Below are 15952 nucleotides of genomic sequence, written 5' to 3' on the forward strand. Positions count from 1 at the left end.
TGATATACATGCAAACACCAGCTGTCATGGTGTCAAGGCAAGTTATTGTTAACATGCTGTAGAGTCAGACTCGACTCATAGTCACCCCTCCTTGGATTTCCAAGGCAGTATCACTATGGAAGTAGATTGCCCAACCATTCTTCCAAGGAGTGGCTGGTAGGTTTGAACTGCCAACCTTCTGGTTAGGAGTTAAGTGTCTTAGGCACTACGCCGCCAGAGATCTTGTCAAGGCAAGAAACGATGACAAACGCTGCTCTGCAGACTCGCTGGTATTCCACAGTCAGTCAGTATTTGTGTGTGTGCTTGTATGTGTGTGTGATCCTAGTCATATGTATTAAATATGGGTAAGCATATCTACAATATATAATATTATCAATATTAATTTAACAACAATAAACTATAAACAATTTAAAAATACTTCTTAGGACAAGGGTTAATGCCCTATTCAGCATGAAAGATTGAAATTTAAGAGCCAATTGGTCACTGAAGTGTAGAGTATCCGTGTTTACATACCTTCCCGCCAGTTCCTTATCCAAGTACTTAGCAGCCAGTCTAGCCCCGTAAACTTCAGCCTGGAGAACAGCGATATGTCTACGAAGGGCTTCGTTCTCTTTTCTTAACAATTTCACCTCAGCTTCAAGTTGAGCTTCTTTCATTTTTTCTTTTTTGTTTGCTTCAAGCTCTCTCTCCTGTTGTGATTTTTTGCAAAAATATAATTTAATGAAAATATTTTTAAGACTCTTCAGCAGTTCACGTTCTAGAAAATACATAAAAGCACACAGTGTATAACACTGACAGTGAAAGCAAAAAATTGGCACTTCATTGCTATAAAACACAACAGAAACATTTGGATTCCCTTCTTTTTCACTAGTCCCACAAAGTCTTAAAACTACTTCCAGATAATTGTACACCTTGACGCATGCTGATACTGAGGACAGAAACAGCAGGCGGCTTCTCTAAGCCAATGTTATCACATATTAATAGGAGTGGTTTCAATGGATAACTGAACCTGCTCTTTACTTTCTGAAAATAACTCAAAAGAGACTAAAAATAAATCACTTTGTTGGTTGTGCCCAAACATTTCATTGACTTTTTATGCAACCATTTTATAAAATAAGTTACGGATACATTTTATAGCTAATTTATCTTGGAGGATTACAAGAAACTTACAATGCTTAAATGAGAATAGTCATTTCTCATTCTTTGAAGAAATGCTAGTCATGAAGAAATACTGTTAATAGCTGCATTAAAACATTAACACAATGAAAAATTTCTACAGAAAAGCATATCTATGGTATAGATTATCAGGGAACTTTGGGATGGGGCTCATCCATTTGTCTATTATGTTAAAGTGGATGCAGAATTGTCTTCTCAGGAAAACACTGGCCTCCTTTACCTCCAAAGAGGTAGGATGGCGACCCATTTTTAACTTTCACAAGCGGATTCCATGCTATGCTCCACTTGATGAACAGTCCATGTATGTGAATCTATAGGTGTCAGAGAATATAACCTCAAGATAGTTGTCATCAAATTTTATCACAAATTTACATGTGAGAAATATGTTCCATCGACTTTAAAGGTACAGTCTGTTTATTCCTATGTATAGACCAAATGTTATGCATGTAAATGCCTTCAGCACCCAAGCACAGAACAGACAGGCAGCTGCTACAAGACAAAGGAGAGTGGAAAACAGAAGGCACAAAATACTGCTTAAGGGCAGTCACATTCAAATTCAACGCACACATAAACTGCATGGCCAAACAAAACACTAATGAGAGCTGAATGAGGAGTTAGGCCCTGACATACGTTAGGGGTTATTTTTGGATAAGATAACCACCCAAACACTATAAATCTGCATCTATCCTGAGTAGAACTTTTACTGACTTACAGAATCAAAAGCCCTTGAAAATATGGCTATATGAGTCGATGAGATGTAGAGGACACTGGTCACTAAAGCACAATGTCCCTTCCATGAGCACGTAACTAGAAATCAACCTCAGCACCAGGAAAAATGTTTCTCATGAGCAAATGATTTTCTGTTGCATGGGTACTGAGTTTTGTAAGTATTTTTCTTTTTATTCTGAATACTGAGAAAGAAATTTAAGCACATTTCTAGCAATTCATGGGATATATTTTGGCACAACTTTAACATTTTGTCTCAGTCTACTCTTTTGACCAAAATTAATATATATTTAAATACAAGGCAATGAATACCATAATCTTAAATACACATACACATACACACGCAAATAATAATCTATAAGGTAAACCTAAGTACAACTACTATATGTTGGATATATTTACCACTTCTTTGACTTAAAATATTTTTTATTATGTATATGGCAAACAGAAGGATGATTAGCAGGCTGTTTTGACTTTTGTGAAAAATACAACCATTAGAACACTATTTCTAGATATTGTTCTTCAAACATTTAAGGAATAATCTAGAATCTTCCTTTTACAAGTCTGGGATTATAAACATCTCAGTATTTTTCAGAATCTATTTCCTAAAAGGGCAGGTATCAGTTCCAAAAGAAACCAGTTTAGACAACATAAACAAAAATAAGTTTTTATTGAGATTAATGCTGTTTGATTTAGAAAACGAGCTTCTAGAAGACAAAGATTGTTTTGGTTTATGGACAAAATAAATTTTATGTTGAGGATTCTAAATGCATTACTTTATTAAGCTATTTATACTACATTATGAAATCTGAGAAACACATTAAGCTACTATTTCATTTTAATGATTCAAACCTCTAACAAGTCTGATAAACTCTCTTGCCCAAAATTAACAAGGCAAGCAAGAATAGAATTTTAAAAAATTGAATTAATCACTTCTAAATTTAAAGAAAACACACTTTTTTGCTTAGTTAACTTGTTGTGTATTAAGGAACAAGCAAGAAGCTCACTTTGTTTTTAGATATCCACACAATACATTTCAAAGGAAATAAAGCCATAAGACAAATTGGAACTGCTTAGGTTGAGGTAGTGATAAAAATACTAAAAATTTATATTGTTATTTTCTACAGTAAAATCTGTCAAATGATTTCAAATTCAGTTATTTCAAAGACCATAAAATTATTCTCAAGATTGCTGAAAAGTTGTAATACACTCAATGGATAAATAAGAACCCAACATGCACATTCTTTCTCTGGAAATCAATTCAAACAGAAACGTGGGGTGGAGTTAGCTACTAGCCCTATTGAGTTTATCTTCAGTCCACTCAAGTGAGAAACCAACTGTTCTTCTAAAGTAGAGGTGTGAGGAAGTGACAAGGTTCAGAAGCTGCCAAAAACTGAAGAGTTTTGCAAATAATGTCTATAAATCACAAAGAAGAAAAATCTTTAAAGCATGCAGTGAGAAAAGAGTAATGGACCACCCACTGAACTTTTCAGGTGATTTGCACACTAAAGAAATGGCCATCCTTAACACCATTTTCAAATACAAAGAGTGACAACATGTAATACCCATATAAAACACTGAGAGCACTTCAGCATGACATATGGAAGCAAAACAGCACTGCCATACTTACCAGATCCTCCACAGAGGGGACAGACTTAAGATACAAGAAAAAATTTTCATAATTAGAAAAATGTCAAACAAGTCAATTTAAATAGGGTATAATCATTACAAGGAAAACCCTCACATATTGAGTATCATTTTAGTATAAAGTTCACTAGAACAAATATATTTTTAAAACCATAAACAAGTTAACTGTATTTACTATATTAGATAAAATGTTTATTTTATCAAGATTAATATACTGAGTTCAGTGTTCTTTCCTATTTCAAATTTGTTTCAATACTAATGCTAAAATTTCAGACATATTTTTGTCTAATGAAAATGTATACTGTTTCTCAATGTTAATATCAAGTATCCAAAAGCAGCAATGAACATCTGATTTTCATTTCCATTAAATAAAGCAACACTTATAACTTAGATTCACAGAATTTCAGGTGACTTTAGAGATTACACAGTCCAATCCTTTCTTTTGACAATGAGAAAACTGATATCCTGAGATCAAGCTAATTGTCCCAATTCACACTGTGCCTGCTTAGTGTTGTTGTTGTTATGTGCCATTGAGTCGCCCCGACTCATAGCGACCCCTTCTTGGGTTTCCGAGGCAGTATCACTACGGAAGGAGATTGCCCAACCTTCCTTCCGAGGAGCAGCTGCTTATTAGCAAGGCAAAGAATAAAAGCCAGGTCCCCAGACTCACAGTTCATTACTAACATGTCATATAACACATTCTTTAACATACAGCTCTAGGAGAATGTAAACAGTCATTTAGATAAATTCTAACATAGTAATATTAGAACTAATTAAGTATTCAAACAGGATGAAAACAAATGAAACTTAAAGCTGAAGCAGGCATTTCTCTCATCAACATCACTTCCTCTCCTACCTCTCTCAAGTTATGTGAGGGCAGGAATATTATCTGTCTTATTTATTACTGTGCTCCCCATAGTTAACAAAGTGTCTAATGCACAGTACACACTCAATACACATGAGGTTAAACTGAGATGAAACTGAAAAAAAAAACCTCCAAAACATTCTATTTAATCAACTTATATTAAGAGAACAATGATTAATTATAGAAAATCCATACAATTAAACATTATGCAGATTACTACAAAGCATTCAATGCTTACAATGTATTAAGACCCAAAGAAAGAATATGCTGCTGGTTAGCACCCAACTCCATTTCCTCCTTCTTCCTTACTAACAGAACTCCAATTTTACTGGAGGCAGCCACGTGCCCAATTAAGATACCACCATTTATATGAGGATAGCTAATGAGAGATTTCAGCAGAAATTGCTGGAGATTTCATAATGAAGTTCTTGAAGGAAGGTCTAATGCAGCTGGGAAGCATCCTTCTGAATCCCCTAGATTCGTCCCTCTCCCTGCCTGGAATGTACATATAAAGAAATCACATAGAAGCCACGAGTTAAAGATGGTGGGACATCATCTAAAGACAGAAGGAACTTGCAAACCTAGTATCACAGAGTTGCCATATCAGTTGATCGCTTGTTTCAGGGCTTTTACTGAGAGACAAATAACTTCTAATACTATGCAAGAATAATGCCAATGTTACTTGGGATTTGTTATATGCAACTGAACTTAATCCTAACAGAGTAAGAGAGAAATTGTTTACATGCAATAATCACACTAACTTTTAAGTGTATTTATACATATGTTTTTTAAAAGCAAAAACAAATTCTAAGTATCACTAGGATCATGATGAGAATCTTTACATTTTCTGTATTTCCTAAAATTTCCACACTGAGCACATATTACCTCTCACAATGAAAAAAGTCTCATTAAAAATTGTCCTATACATCCTCTACAACAGATGTAGATATGCTGGCCTGTATCCTACTTACCAGTTTTGCCTTGATGGTACCAGAATCAACACTCTGCCCAGTTTTAGCATGAAGCTGAAGCTGGATAGAGTGTAACTGCAAAAGCTGATCATGTACTTCCTTCTCCAATACAACTTTCTCAGCTTGGGTCTCTGTCAGTTCCGATTTCAGATCCACCAACTGCGCCTTATAAGACAACAATGAAAAAATTAAGCATTTATAATTCCCTTTATTTTCACTATAATTATGATTCAAGAATGACACAGAGACTATCTCTGAAATAAACAGATGAACACTTGGGAATTATTATTTAAGATACAGGGCATCCATCTAAACTGACATAAAATCAACAATACCTAAAACCAAACCCACTGCCGTTGTTGTTGTTGTTGTTGTTATGTGCTGTCGAGTTGGCCCCGACTCATAGCGACCCCTCCTTGGGTTTCCGAGGAAGTATCACTACAGAAGTAGATTGCCCAACCTTCATTCCAAGGAGTGGCTGGTGGGTTTGAACCGCCAGCTTTCTGGTTAGTAGCCAAGTGCCTTAGGCACTACACTACCAGAGCTCTGAAAATCAACAACAGAAGTGAGATATTTAAGAGGCAAGACAATTCTACTAAATATTATTTTCTAATGACAGAATGCCATTTCCATTGTTCTCTGCTTACTATTCTTAAGCCTTTCCACTGCTCCATCTTTATCTACAAAGCTTATGAAAATATACACAGGTACAAGATGGTTCACCATCTTGTAAAGGTAATACATGCTACAGTGGTCCATTAATGGTATAAAGGCCAGAAGTGGTATACTGGCTCCATGACAGAAAATACAAGTGCCCCCCCCCACTAGCCATAACCCAGCAAAAGGCTAAAAGGTGCTTAAAAAAGATAGCTACTGGGACTCCAGGAGGCCTAAAGATCACAGTTAACTGCAAGCTTTCAGTTACAGTATAGCAGAACAACTCATCATGCCCACTTATGTGTTCAATTTGAAGTTTTTAACTTTTGCACAACTGATATACTGTTTTACAATTATTCACAGATGTGTCCCTTGTGTGCGTGTGGTCTTCCTAACTAGACAGGAGATAAAAGATCAAGAAAAGGCCTTTGTTTCCTATTCAATTCAACATAATTTTATTAAGTATCAAAAGACCTGAAACTATGCCAGGCATCAGCAGAAAAAAAACTGTAGATAATATAATGAAAAATTACAGAGGATAATTATTTTTGCCTTTGCAAAACCTCCCTATCAGTTAAGGTGATAAATATACATGTAGCTAACTAAAGAAAAACTACGTGGCAATATATATGTTGTCTGCCATTGAGTTGATCTTGACTCAGAGCAACCCAGAAGGACAGAGCAGAACTGCCCCATAGTGTTTCCTAGGCTGAAATATTTATGGAAACATATTGCCAGGTCTTTTCTCCTGCAGAGAGATTCATGGGTTCAAACCACTGGCCCTCGGGTTAGCAACCAAGTGCTTAACCATTCCACGAACAGGGCTGGCTGGCACTCTCTCTCTATATATACACATATAAAACAATGAAAACTGTGAAATCCGAAACTCCACAGGACTGTCTTGTTTTTCCAGGTCTTAAAAGTTTTCTTCCTTGACAGGGTGTAGTCTTACCACTTTTCTTCTGCTTGTTTTAGTGGAAACTTTCTAACAATTTTCAGCTTTACTCAGATTCTGGCTTTAGCCAAATTTTACTGCATATAATTGGCCCAGTCCCAAAGAATTCAAAGTAAAATGCTGTTGAGAGGTTAGTGAGAAAAGGATTGATACTGAGAGTTTGGACATGCTTGGAAGGAAATGACATCAAAGACAAAATAAAAGCAGTGAAGCAGTAGAGATGGAAAGAAGACTAGCGAAGGCAAAGAGGCAGAGAGACACAAAAACCAAACCCACTGCTACTGAGCCAATTCTGACTCCGAGTGACCCTTTTGGACCGAGTAGAACTGCTCTATAGAGTTTCCAAAGCTGTAAATCTTTACAAAAGCAGACCGCCTCATCTTTCTCCTGTAGAGTGGCTCACGGGTTTGAACTGCTGGCCTTTTTGTTAGCAGCTCAATGTTTCAACCACAAAGCTTTAACCAAAGCTCCTTATAGTAAGATTAGGATAAATTTATTTTGACATAAAAGAGATGAGTTCAAGTTTTAGACATGCTGATTTTGTGTCAATCTTGACAGAGTCAGTAAGAACTATATCCCCAGAATGCTGGAATAGAGAAAAAGTGAAAAGTTGGAGCTGGGGCTACAACTAGGAACACAGAAATGAGAAATACCCTAAAAGTGAGTTACAGGGGGGAACAGAAGGTCAGGGACTGGGGCTTGGGTAATGGCATAAATGGTACACTCTAAATCAAACAAAAATCTGATATAACGTAAAAAGCGCTGCAGCTTGCTTTTTTCCTCTGTCTACAATCACTCCCTTATCAGGACAGCTTCCTCATTCCTTTTATAACTTTTTTATTCATGCATAACTTACATCTGAGAAGCAGACAAATCATAATGTATTGTAGACAGTATACACATTCATGTAACCACAACAAACTGGTAGTACTAGCACCCCAGGATCCTCCTTGTCACCCCCTCTCAAGTAGTTTCACCTTTCTCCCCAAAGGTAATCACATTACCCTGGCTTTTAACACCATAGATATATTTACTTGTTTCTGAATGTTATAAAAATGAAATCACATAGTATGGATTCATTTATACCTGGCTTTTTAGTTCAAGAGTATGTTTCCGAGAGTCATTCATGGTGTTCTCTGTAGCAGCTGACTCCTTTTCACAGCTATACAGTATTTATTGTATTAGTATGTAACAGTTTACAAGAAGAGTAATAATCCAATATATCACAACTTATTAATGATACTTTCTACAACTCATTTGGGCTGTTTTCAGTTTTGACTATTAAAATGATGTTGCTATCAAGCACTATTTACAATAACCAAAAGATGGAAACAACCCAGGTGCCCATCAACAGAATGGATAACCAAACTATGGTACATACACACAATGGAATACTATGCAGCCCTAAAGAAAAACGCAGAATCTGCAAAACACTGCATAATATGGATGAACTTGGATGACCCCATGCTGAATGAAATAAGTCAATCACAGAAGGACAAATATTGTGTTAGTCTGTTATTGTAAAAAGTTTTATATATGGAAGGAAATTTTCTTTGTTGGTTACCAGGGGTGGGAGGGGAGGGGAGAGAACACTGTTAGATAGGTGGAGACAAGTACTGATTTGGGTGAAGAGGCAGGCAATACACCAAATGTGAGTGATTAACACGGTGGCATTTAGGAAGAAGACAGAGAGAGGAGCACGGGAGGTACAGACCACAAAGATGAACCCTTTTGGGTGAACCCTTTTGCACATACAGTAATGTGTTGCCAGTGAAAGCAAACATTGATCTACGGGTGGATAGACGGGTGCACAATATGAATGATCAGGTATGTCTATGCAGGGGGCAGTGTACCCACGACAATGTATAATGCTGTCAGACAATGTTTCTACAAGTGTATTTGTATGTTCTGTAAGAATTTCCAGGTATATAGTAGCGCCGACAAGGGACAAGGTTGTAGCACTTACTGGCCACAGCCAGCTACCCAGAGGGAACGAGTAGCTCGGGACCATAGTTGCAGGGGACATCAAGCTCAACTGGCATAACATGCTGTTGTTGTTGTTAGGTGCTGTGGAATCGTTTCCGACTCATAGTGATCCCATGCACAGCAGAATGAAACACTACCCGATCCCATACCAGCTCCATGATCCTTGCTATACTTGAGCCCACTGTCGCAGCCAATGTGTCAATCCATCTCATCAAATGCCTTCCCCTCTTTTGTCAACCCTCCACCTTACCAAACATGACATCCTTCTCCAGGGAATGGTCCCCTCTGACAACATGACCAAAGTAGGTGAGATGAAGTCTGGCCATTCTCGCTTCCAAGGAGCATCTCAGCTACACTTCCTCCAGGACAGATCTGTTAGTTCTTTTAGCAGTCCACGGTACCTTCAGCATTCTTCGCCAGCACCACAACTCAAAAGCATCAACTCTTCTTCGGTCTTCCTTATTCACTGTCTAGCTCTCACATGCCTATGAGGCAATTGGAAATATCATGGCCTGTGTCAGATGCACCTTAGTCCTCAAGGAGACATCCTTGTTCCTCAGCACTTGAAACAGTTCCTTTCCTGGTTGACCTTCCCAATGCTACACGTCGTCTAATGTCCTGACTGCTGCTTCCACTGGCATTGATTGTAGAACCAAGCAACGTGAATTCTTTGACAACCTCAATCTTCTCTCCATTTATTGTGATGCTGCTCATTGGTCCAGTTGTGAGGATTTTTGTTTTCTTTATATGGGGACATAACCCATACTGCAGATTGTATTCTTCAGCCTTCATCAGTAAAAGCCTCAAGTCATCCTCACTTTCAGAAAGCAAAGTTGTATTGTCTGCGTATCTCAGGTTGTTAATGATTCTTCCTCCAATCCTGATGCCATGTTTTTCTTCATATAGCACAGCTTCTCAGATTATTTGCTCAGCATATAGATTGAATAAGTGTGGGGAAAGGATACAACCCTGATGCACTCCCTTCTTGATTTTAAACCATGTAGTGTCCCCTTGTTCCGTTCGAACAACAGCCTCCTGGTCAAAGTACAGGTTCCTCATGAGTACAATCAAGTGCTCGGGAATTCCTATTCTTCTCAATGTTATTCATAATTTGTCATGATCCACACAATCAAATGCCTTTGCATAGTCAATAAAACACAAACAAACATCTTTCTGGTATTCTTTGCCTTGAGCCAAGATCCGTATGACAACAGCTATGATATCCCTTGTTCCACGTCCTCTTCTGAATCCAGCTTGCACCTCTGGAAGTTCTCTGTCAATATACTGCTGCAAACGTTTTTGAATTATCTTCAGTAAGATCTTACCTTGTGTGCGATATTAATGATATTGTTCTATAATTTCCACAATCTGTGGGATCACCTTTCTTTGGAATGGGTACAAATATGGATCTCTTCCAGTCAGTTGGTCAGGTAGCTGTCTTCCAAATCTCTTAGCATAACCGAGTGAGTACCTCCAAGGGGGCATCCATTTGTTGATATCTCAATTGGTATTCCGTCAATTCCCAGAGCCTTGTTCTTCGCCAATTCTTTCATTGCAGCTTTGACTTCCTCCTTCAGTACCAGTTCTACTCTTTCCTACAAGCGTTGCTATAAGAATCGACTCAATGACAGTGGATTTGGGGTTTGGGTATGGGGTACAATTTACAAATAACTTTTTCCCATTCTGAGGCTTGTCTTTTTACTTTTTCAAATGTGATTTTGATGAAGGGTGCTTAACTTTAATGTAGTTCAATACGTTAATATCCTAGGGTCATGGGATATTCTCCTATGTGATCTTCTAGTTGTCAGTTAAATCCACACTTCATCTGGAACTGATTTTTGTTCACTGTGTGAGATGCCAAGCTCCATTTTTTTTTTTTTTTTTTCATTATGGCTATCTAACTTCCCTAGCATCATTTATGGAAAGGATCTTTTCTCCATTTTTCTGCAATGCCACCTTTGTCATAAATAAAGCGTTCATATATTTGAGGGTCTGTTTCTGGGCTCTGTCTCCTATTCTGCTGGTCCATTTATCTATATTTGCACCAAAACTATTCATTCTTCCATTTTACATTTTACTATTCCTTCCTTAGTTTTGTTTATCCAACCAGGTCCCACTGATGGACATGTGGGTGGCTTCCAGTCTTTTGCTATCAGAGATAATGATGCCACACTACTGAACAGACCTGTACATGTATCATTTCATATCTTTGCCAGCGAATCTTTGGGGCAGATTCCTACATGTGTGTTGCTATGCTGATGTGTAATTTTGCTATGTATTGTCAAAGTCCCCTCCATAGGGGATTTTGCCATTTTCTATACACACAAGCAATGTGTAAGAATGCCCATTTCTCCATGTCTTCACAATAAGAGTTTGTTGTCAGCTTCTTGGCTTTTGCCCATCTTGATGGATGAGATATATGCTATCTCAAAGTACTTTAAATTTTCTCTAATTCTGTGCAAGGACGAGAATCATTTGCAATTCTCTTTTTGTGAATGGTCTGTGCCTATCTTTTAGTCATTTTTCTATCAGCTTTTGATCCCTTTATTCTCAGTCAGTAGCAGCTCTACATGTTAGGTATATTAGCTTTTTGTGATATAAAGTGCAAATGTTTTTCACAAGTTTTTGTCTTTTCTCTCTGTGTGCAGGAAGCCATAAGACCGTTTCCAATGATCCTTGCTTTCTGATACTCTTACTCTTGTATAATCCCCTTTCCTGGTCTTTGGCCTGGAATTAGTCACTCATAACAAATAAAATGTCATTTCTGAGATTTGGTTACAAAGACAGCCTGGCCCACATTTTATGCACTCACTCTTACTCTCCTGCTTGCTCACTCTGATGGAAGCCAGATGCTAAGTTGTGAGCTGCCCTCTGGAGGGGAGCTGCCCTCTGGAGGGGACTACGTGGCAAGGATTGGAGGTCTCCAGCTAACATCTATAAAGGAATGCTGGCTCTCAGTTCAACAGCCTGTGAGGAACTGAACCTTGCCACCAACCATGAGAATGGCCTTGGAAGCAGATCATTCCCCAGTCAAGTCTTCAGATGAGACTGCAGCCCTAGCCAACACCTTGATTACCTGAGATGTGACAGACAAAAGTGCCTAGAAACTGTGAGATAAAAAATTTCTGTTGTTTGAAGCTGCTAAATTTTGGGGCAAACTGTTACACAGCAAGAAATAATTAATCTTATCTGGTAACACATTTGCAACCTTTGCTTTTTTTTAATTTTTATTTACTTGCTATAATCCTGTCCTTTGATTTTTAAACTTTCTGAATTCCTTTATGTATCCCTTAATCAAACTGAATATTGAGTCTGTTGACATTTATTGATAAAAGAGAAACTTTACTCCAATTTTGTCATATTTTTCATGTTATATTTATAATGTCAGAGAACTTTCAGAAGTGTAAGCTGGATTCAGAAGTTCTCTGTCAATATACTGGGCAACCATTTTCTGAATTACCTTCAGGATTTTACTTCTTTGTGATATTAAAGATACTGTTCAGTAACTTCCACATTCTGTGGGATCACTTTTCTTTGCAATGGGTACAAATATGGCTTCTTCCAGTCAGCTGGCCAGATAGCTGTCTTCCAAATTTCTTGGCACAGATGATTAAGTGCCTCCTGCATGGCATCCATATTTGTTGAAAACTCTCAATGGGTATTCTGTCAATTCCTGTAGCTTTGTTTTCTGCCAATTCCTTCAGTGCAGTTTCAACTTCTTCCTTCAATATCATCAGTTCTTGATTATACGCCACCTCCTGAAATGGATGAATGTCAACCAGTTCTTTTTGGTACAGGGACTCTCGTGTATTCCTTCCATCTTCTTTTGATGCTTTCTGCAACATTCAGTATTTTGCTCACAGAATCTTTCAATATTGCAACTTGAGGATTAATTTTTTTCTTCTTCAGTTCTTTCAGCATAAGAAATTCAGAGCATGTCCCTTTTGGTTTTCTAACTCCAGGTATTTGCAAATTTCATTATAAAAACTGACTTTGTCTTCTTGAGTTGCTCTTTGAAATCTTCTATTCAGCTCTTTCATCTTGTCATTTCTTCCATTTGCTTTAGCTACTCTCCATTCAAGAGCAAGTTTTAGAGTCTCTTCTGATATCCACTTTGGTCTTTTTTACCTTAAGATTCCAAAGACAGCATTATGAAAAAATGGATGACCACATCAGATCACAACGATGAATACATCATTACATAATCGTGAAATGACATCACTGCATAACTTCCAGATCACTGAGAATCACGGCCCAGCCAACTTGACACATCACCTTAACCATCACAGCCAGCTTTATTCTCGTTTCACACCTCAGTGTTTCTTGCTGCCAGGTGTTATAGCATTAATACACAAAATAGCTGGATAGTAGTTTTGTTATTATTATCCTAGATACGAAATGTTGGATAATGAGATTGTTGATAAATGGTAACAAGGTGTACATAGCTGAACCTATTCTTTAAATATAATAAATTGTTACATAAGAGATTAAATAGAGCAGAACATTATTTCCAACACCTTCTTGAAAAGCAAGCTTTTAAACACTTTTCACAGACGCTCTTAACTGATAAACTTCCAAAAAACCAAACCAAACTCACTGTCATCCAGTAGGTCTGGACTCATAGAGACCTCTTCTTGGGTTTCCAAGCCGGTATCTCTACAGAAGTAGACTGCCCAGTCTTCCTTCCAGAAAAACAAACAAATCTGTATGGTAAAAATATCTTACAAACTTTTATTCATTTAACAAATTGCCCATCAAGAAAAGTTATAAACATTTAACATTACCTAGCACTACGTAGGGAGGTCTGGTGGCATAGTGCCTAAGGCATTTGACCGCTAATCAGAAAGCTGTCGGTTCAAACCCACGAGCCACTCCTTGAAAGGAAGATGGGGCAATCTACTTCCATAGAGATACCCCCTTGGAAACCCAAGGAGGGGTCGCTATGAGTCGAATCGACTCGACGGCAGTGAGTTCGGTTTTTGGTTGTATCACTAGATAATAATGTTCGGTACACCTTAAAGATTGTACCTTTACAGTCCAAACAAGATTGGTCTAGAAAGTCCTTCTTGGTAAAACAAAAGAAAAATTACCTATAGGGTTTTATGGCCTTTGAAGCAAAATAAATGCATAAAGGAAGTGTTTCAATAATATTTACACTCTTTTTGAGCAGTGTATGTAGCTTATGCTAAAGTCCACATGCTCAGAAAGAGTTTAAATTCAGCAGTTTAATCTATAAAATCCTCCTCTCTTTTTTTCCCATTGTATCAACTTGCATTCTGGATTTACCTTATGGTTTCTTTGTGATGTCATCTAATATATTCCCTGTAGTGCAGCGCTGGTAGCATAGTGCCTAAGGCACTTGACTGCTATCCAGAAGGCTGGCGGTTCAAACCCACCAGCCACTCCTTGGAAGGAAGATGGGACAATCTACTTCTGTAGTGATACTGCCTCGGAAACCCAAGGAGGGGTCGCTATGAGTCGGGGCCAACTTGACAGCACGTAACACATATAACAGCATAGTGAATTACTTGGTATGGCTTTTCAAGCCTAGGCCTTGGAGATTCCCACCAGATTACTGAGTGGGACCATGCAAATAAGGTGTATGGAACTCTAATGTTGGGATTGGTTAATTTTGGCATTCTGCCTGGCTTAAAATAAGCCTTCCTAGACACAGAAGGGTGATCTCACTGCCATCAAGAGAACTGGAGATGAAGTGGAGTATGTCCTTGGACCCGAGATCCCTGCACTGGACCTCCTTGGCAACTTCTAGCTGAAAGACTGCAGTGGTGGAACCAAAAGGCAAAAGACAGGGCGGTGGCCTTGCTGGCCCATGGAACGAAAAAGCAGAGTGCCTTTGAACAAGAGGTTTGCTTGGTGGAATGGGGTCCACACAGGTGTACCTACTGGCAGAGCTAAAAGAGTTTGGTAACACTTGCCCGAGCAAGGTTGAGGCCAGGCCAAGAGATGTGCCTTAGAGATGGGCACAGAAGAAGGGAGACTGTCCTGACTGAAGAACTGCACCCTGAGTGCATTCCTGAACCTGAATTGCAGCCTGTTACTTGCATAATAAACCCCACAATCGTCTGTAAGTTCTGTGTGGCCATGCCAACGAATTATCAAGCCCAGCAGAGAAGTAGCAGGTGCTATGGGAGGGACAGCTGGTGTCAGAACTGGTGAAAAGGTTGGAGGGTGACAGCATGTCTAGCCTCAGAGGAGTAAGCCTTGAGTTGCTGATGGTGACTGTTTCCCCTCTGTGAGGCTGCAGGAGGTCTGAAGATGTTCTCTCCATGCCCTTTTTTGCATTCCCCTATTCCTTGTATTTCCTGTCAGCTTCAAGTTTAATTAGATTCACTGTGTTGTATCAATAGGCATATATTGTCTGCTTGTCCCATTATGATTTATCTTTCAAACCACAATTTAATTATAATAAATTAGTAAAACTTCTAGAGTTAAGAAAGAAGGTAAAGAGGCATAAGAAGTACTCACTCATCAATGTGGCAGGGCATTATTCAAATGATTCAAAATCAGTAACAACTGTACTGTGAAAGAGTAGGAAACACGATAATGTGTATCTAAAATCATTTCAATTCCATTATGTCCCTAACTATAACGCAGGTTGTCTTCTTCCAACACTATCTACCTAGGGTTAGGTCAGATCTCACAGATTAAAGGACACAGTCCTTCAGACTATTCTGTCTAAGACTTCAGATAAATGGCTATACATCTGTAGGATCCCATTACCCTTCAAGACACAGCCACAAGCTTGGCAGCTCCTAGTACACTCACACTTATCCCCAACTGGCCCAAATTCAGGGGTTCCCACTATTCCTTCAGGATGCCAGCTGCAAGCTCACAGGTCCTCAGCACATCTGCATTTCTTTCTTTTTTTTTTTCCTTTTTATTATTATTTATTGTAATTTTGGTGAAGATTTACAGAGCAAATTCACTTTCCATACAGCAGTTCACATA

General features: G+C 38.3%; 1 protein-coding gene across 1 annotated transcript in view; it reads right to left on the reverse strand.

Annotated features, from left to right (window-relative positions):
- The window catches only part of GOPC (golgi associated PDZ and coiled-coil motif containing), a 51249-nt gene that overhangs the window by 9948 nt on the left and 25349 nt on the right, over nucleotides 1-15952 (reverse strand). The window contains exons 2-4 of the mRNA XM_007956274.2: nucleotides 5386-5550; nucleotides 3533-3556; nucleotides 514-689 (exon numbers count right to left, since the gene is read on the reverse strand). Of these exons, the coding sequence (XP_007954465.1) occupies nucleotides 514-689; nucleotides 3533-3556; nucleotides 5386-5550 (365 nt within the window). The remainder of the gene's footprint in view (nucleotides 1-513; nucleotides 690-3532; nucleotides 3557-5385; nucleotides 5551-15952) is intronic.

This window comes from Orycteropus afer, unplaced genomic scaffold (genome assembly GCF_000298275.1).
Source record: "Orycteropus afer afer isolate SDZICR_OR568_19922 unplaced genomic scaffold, OryAfe1.0 scaffold00596, whole genome shotgun sequence".
Taxonomy (NCBI): domain Eukaryota; kingdom Metazoa; phylum Chordata; class Mammalia; order Tubulidentata; family Orycteropodidae; genus Orycteropus; species Orycteropus afer.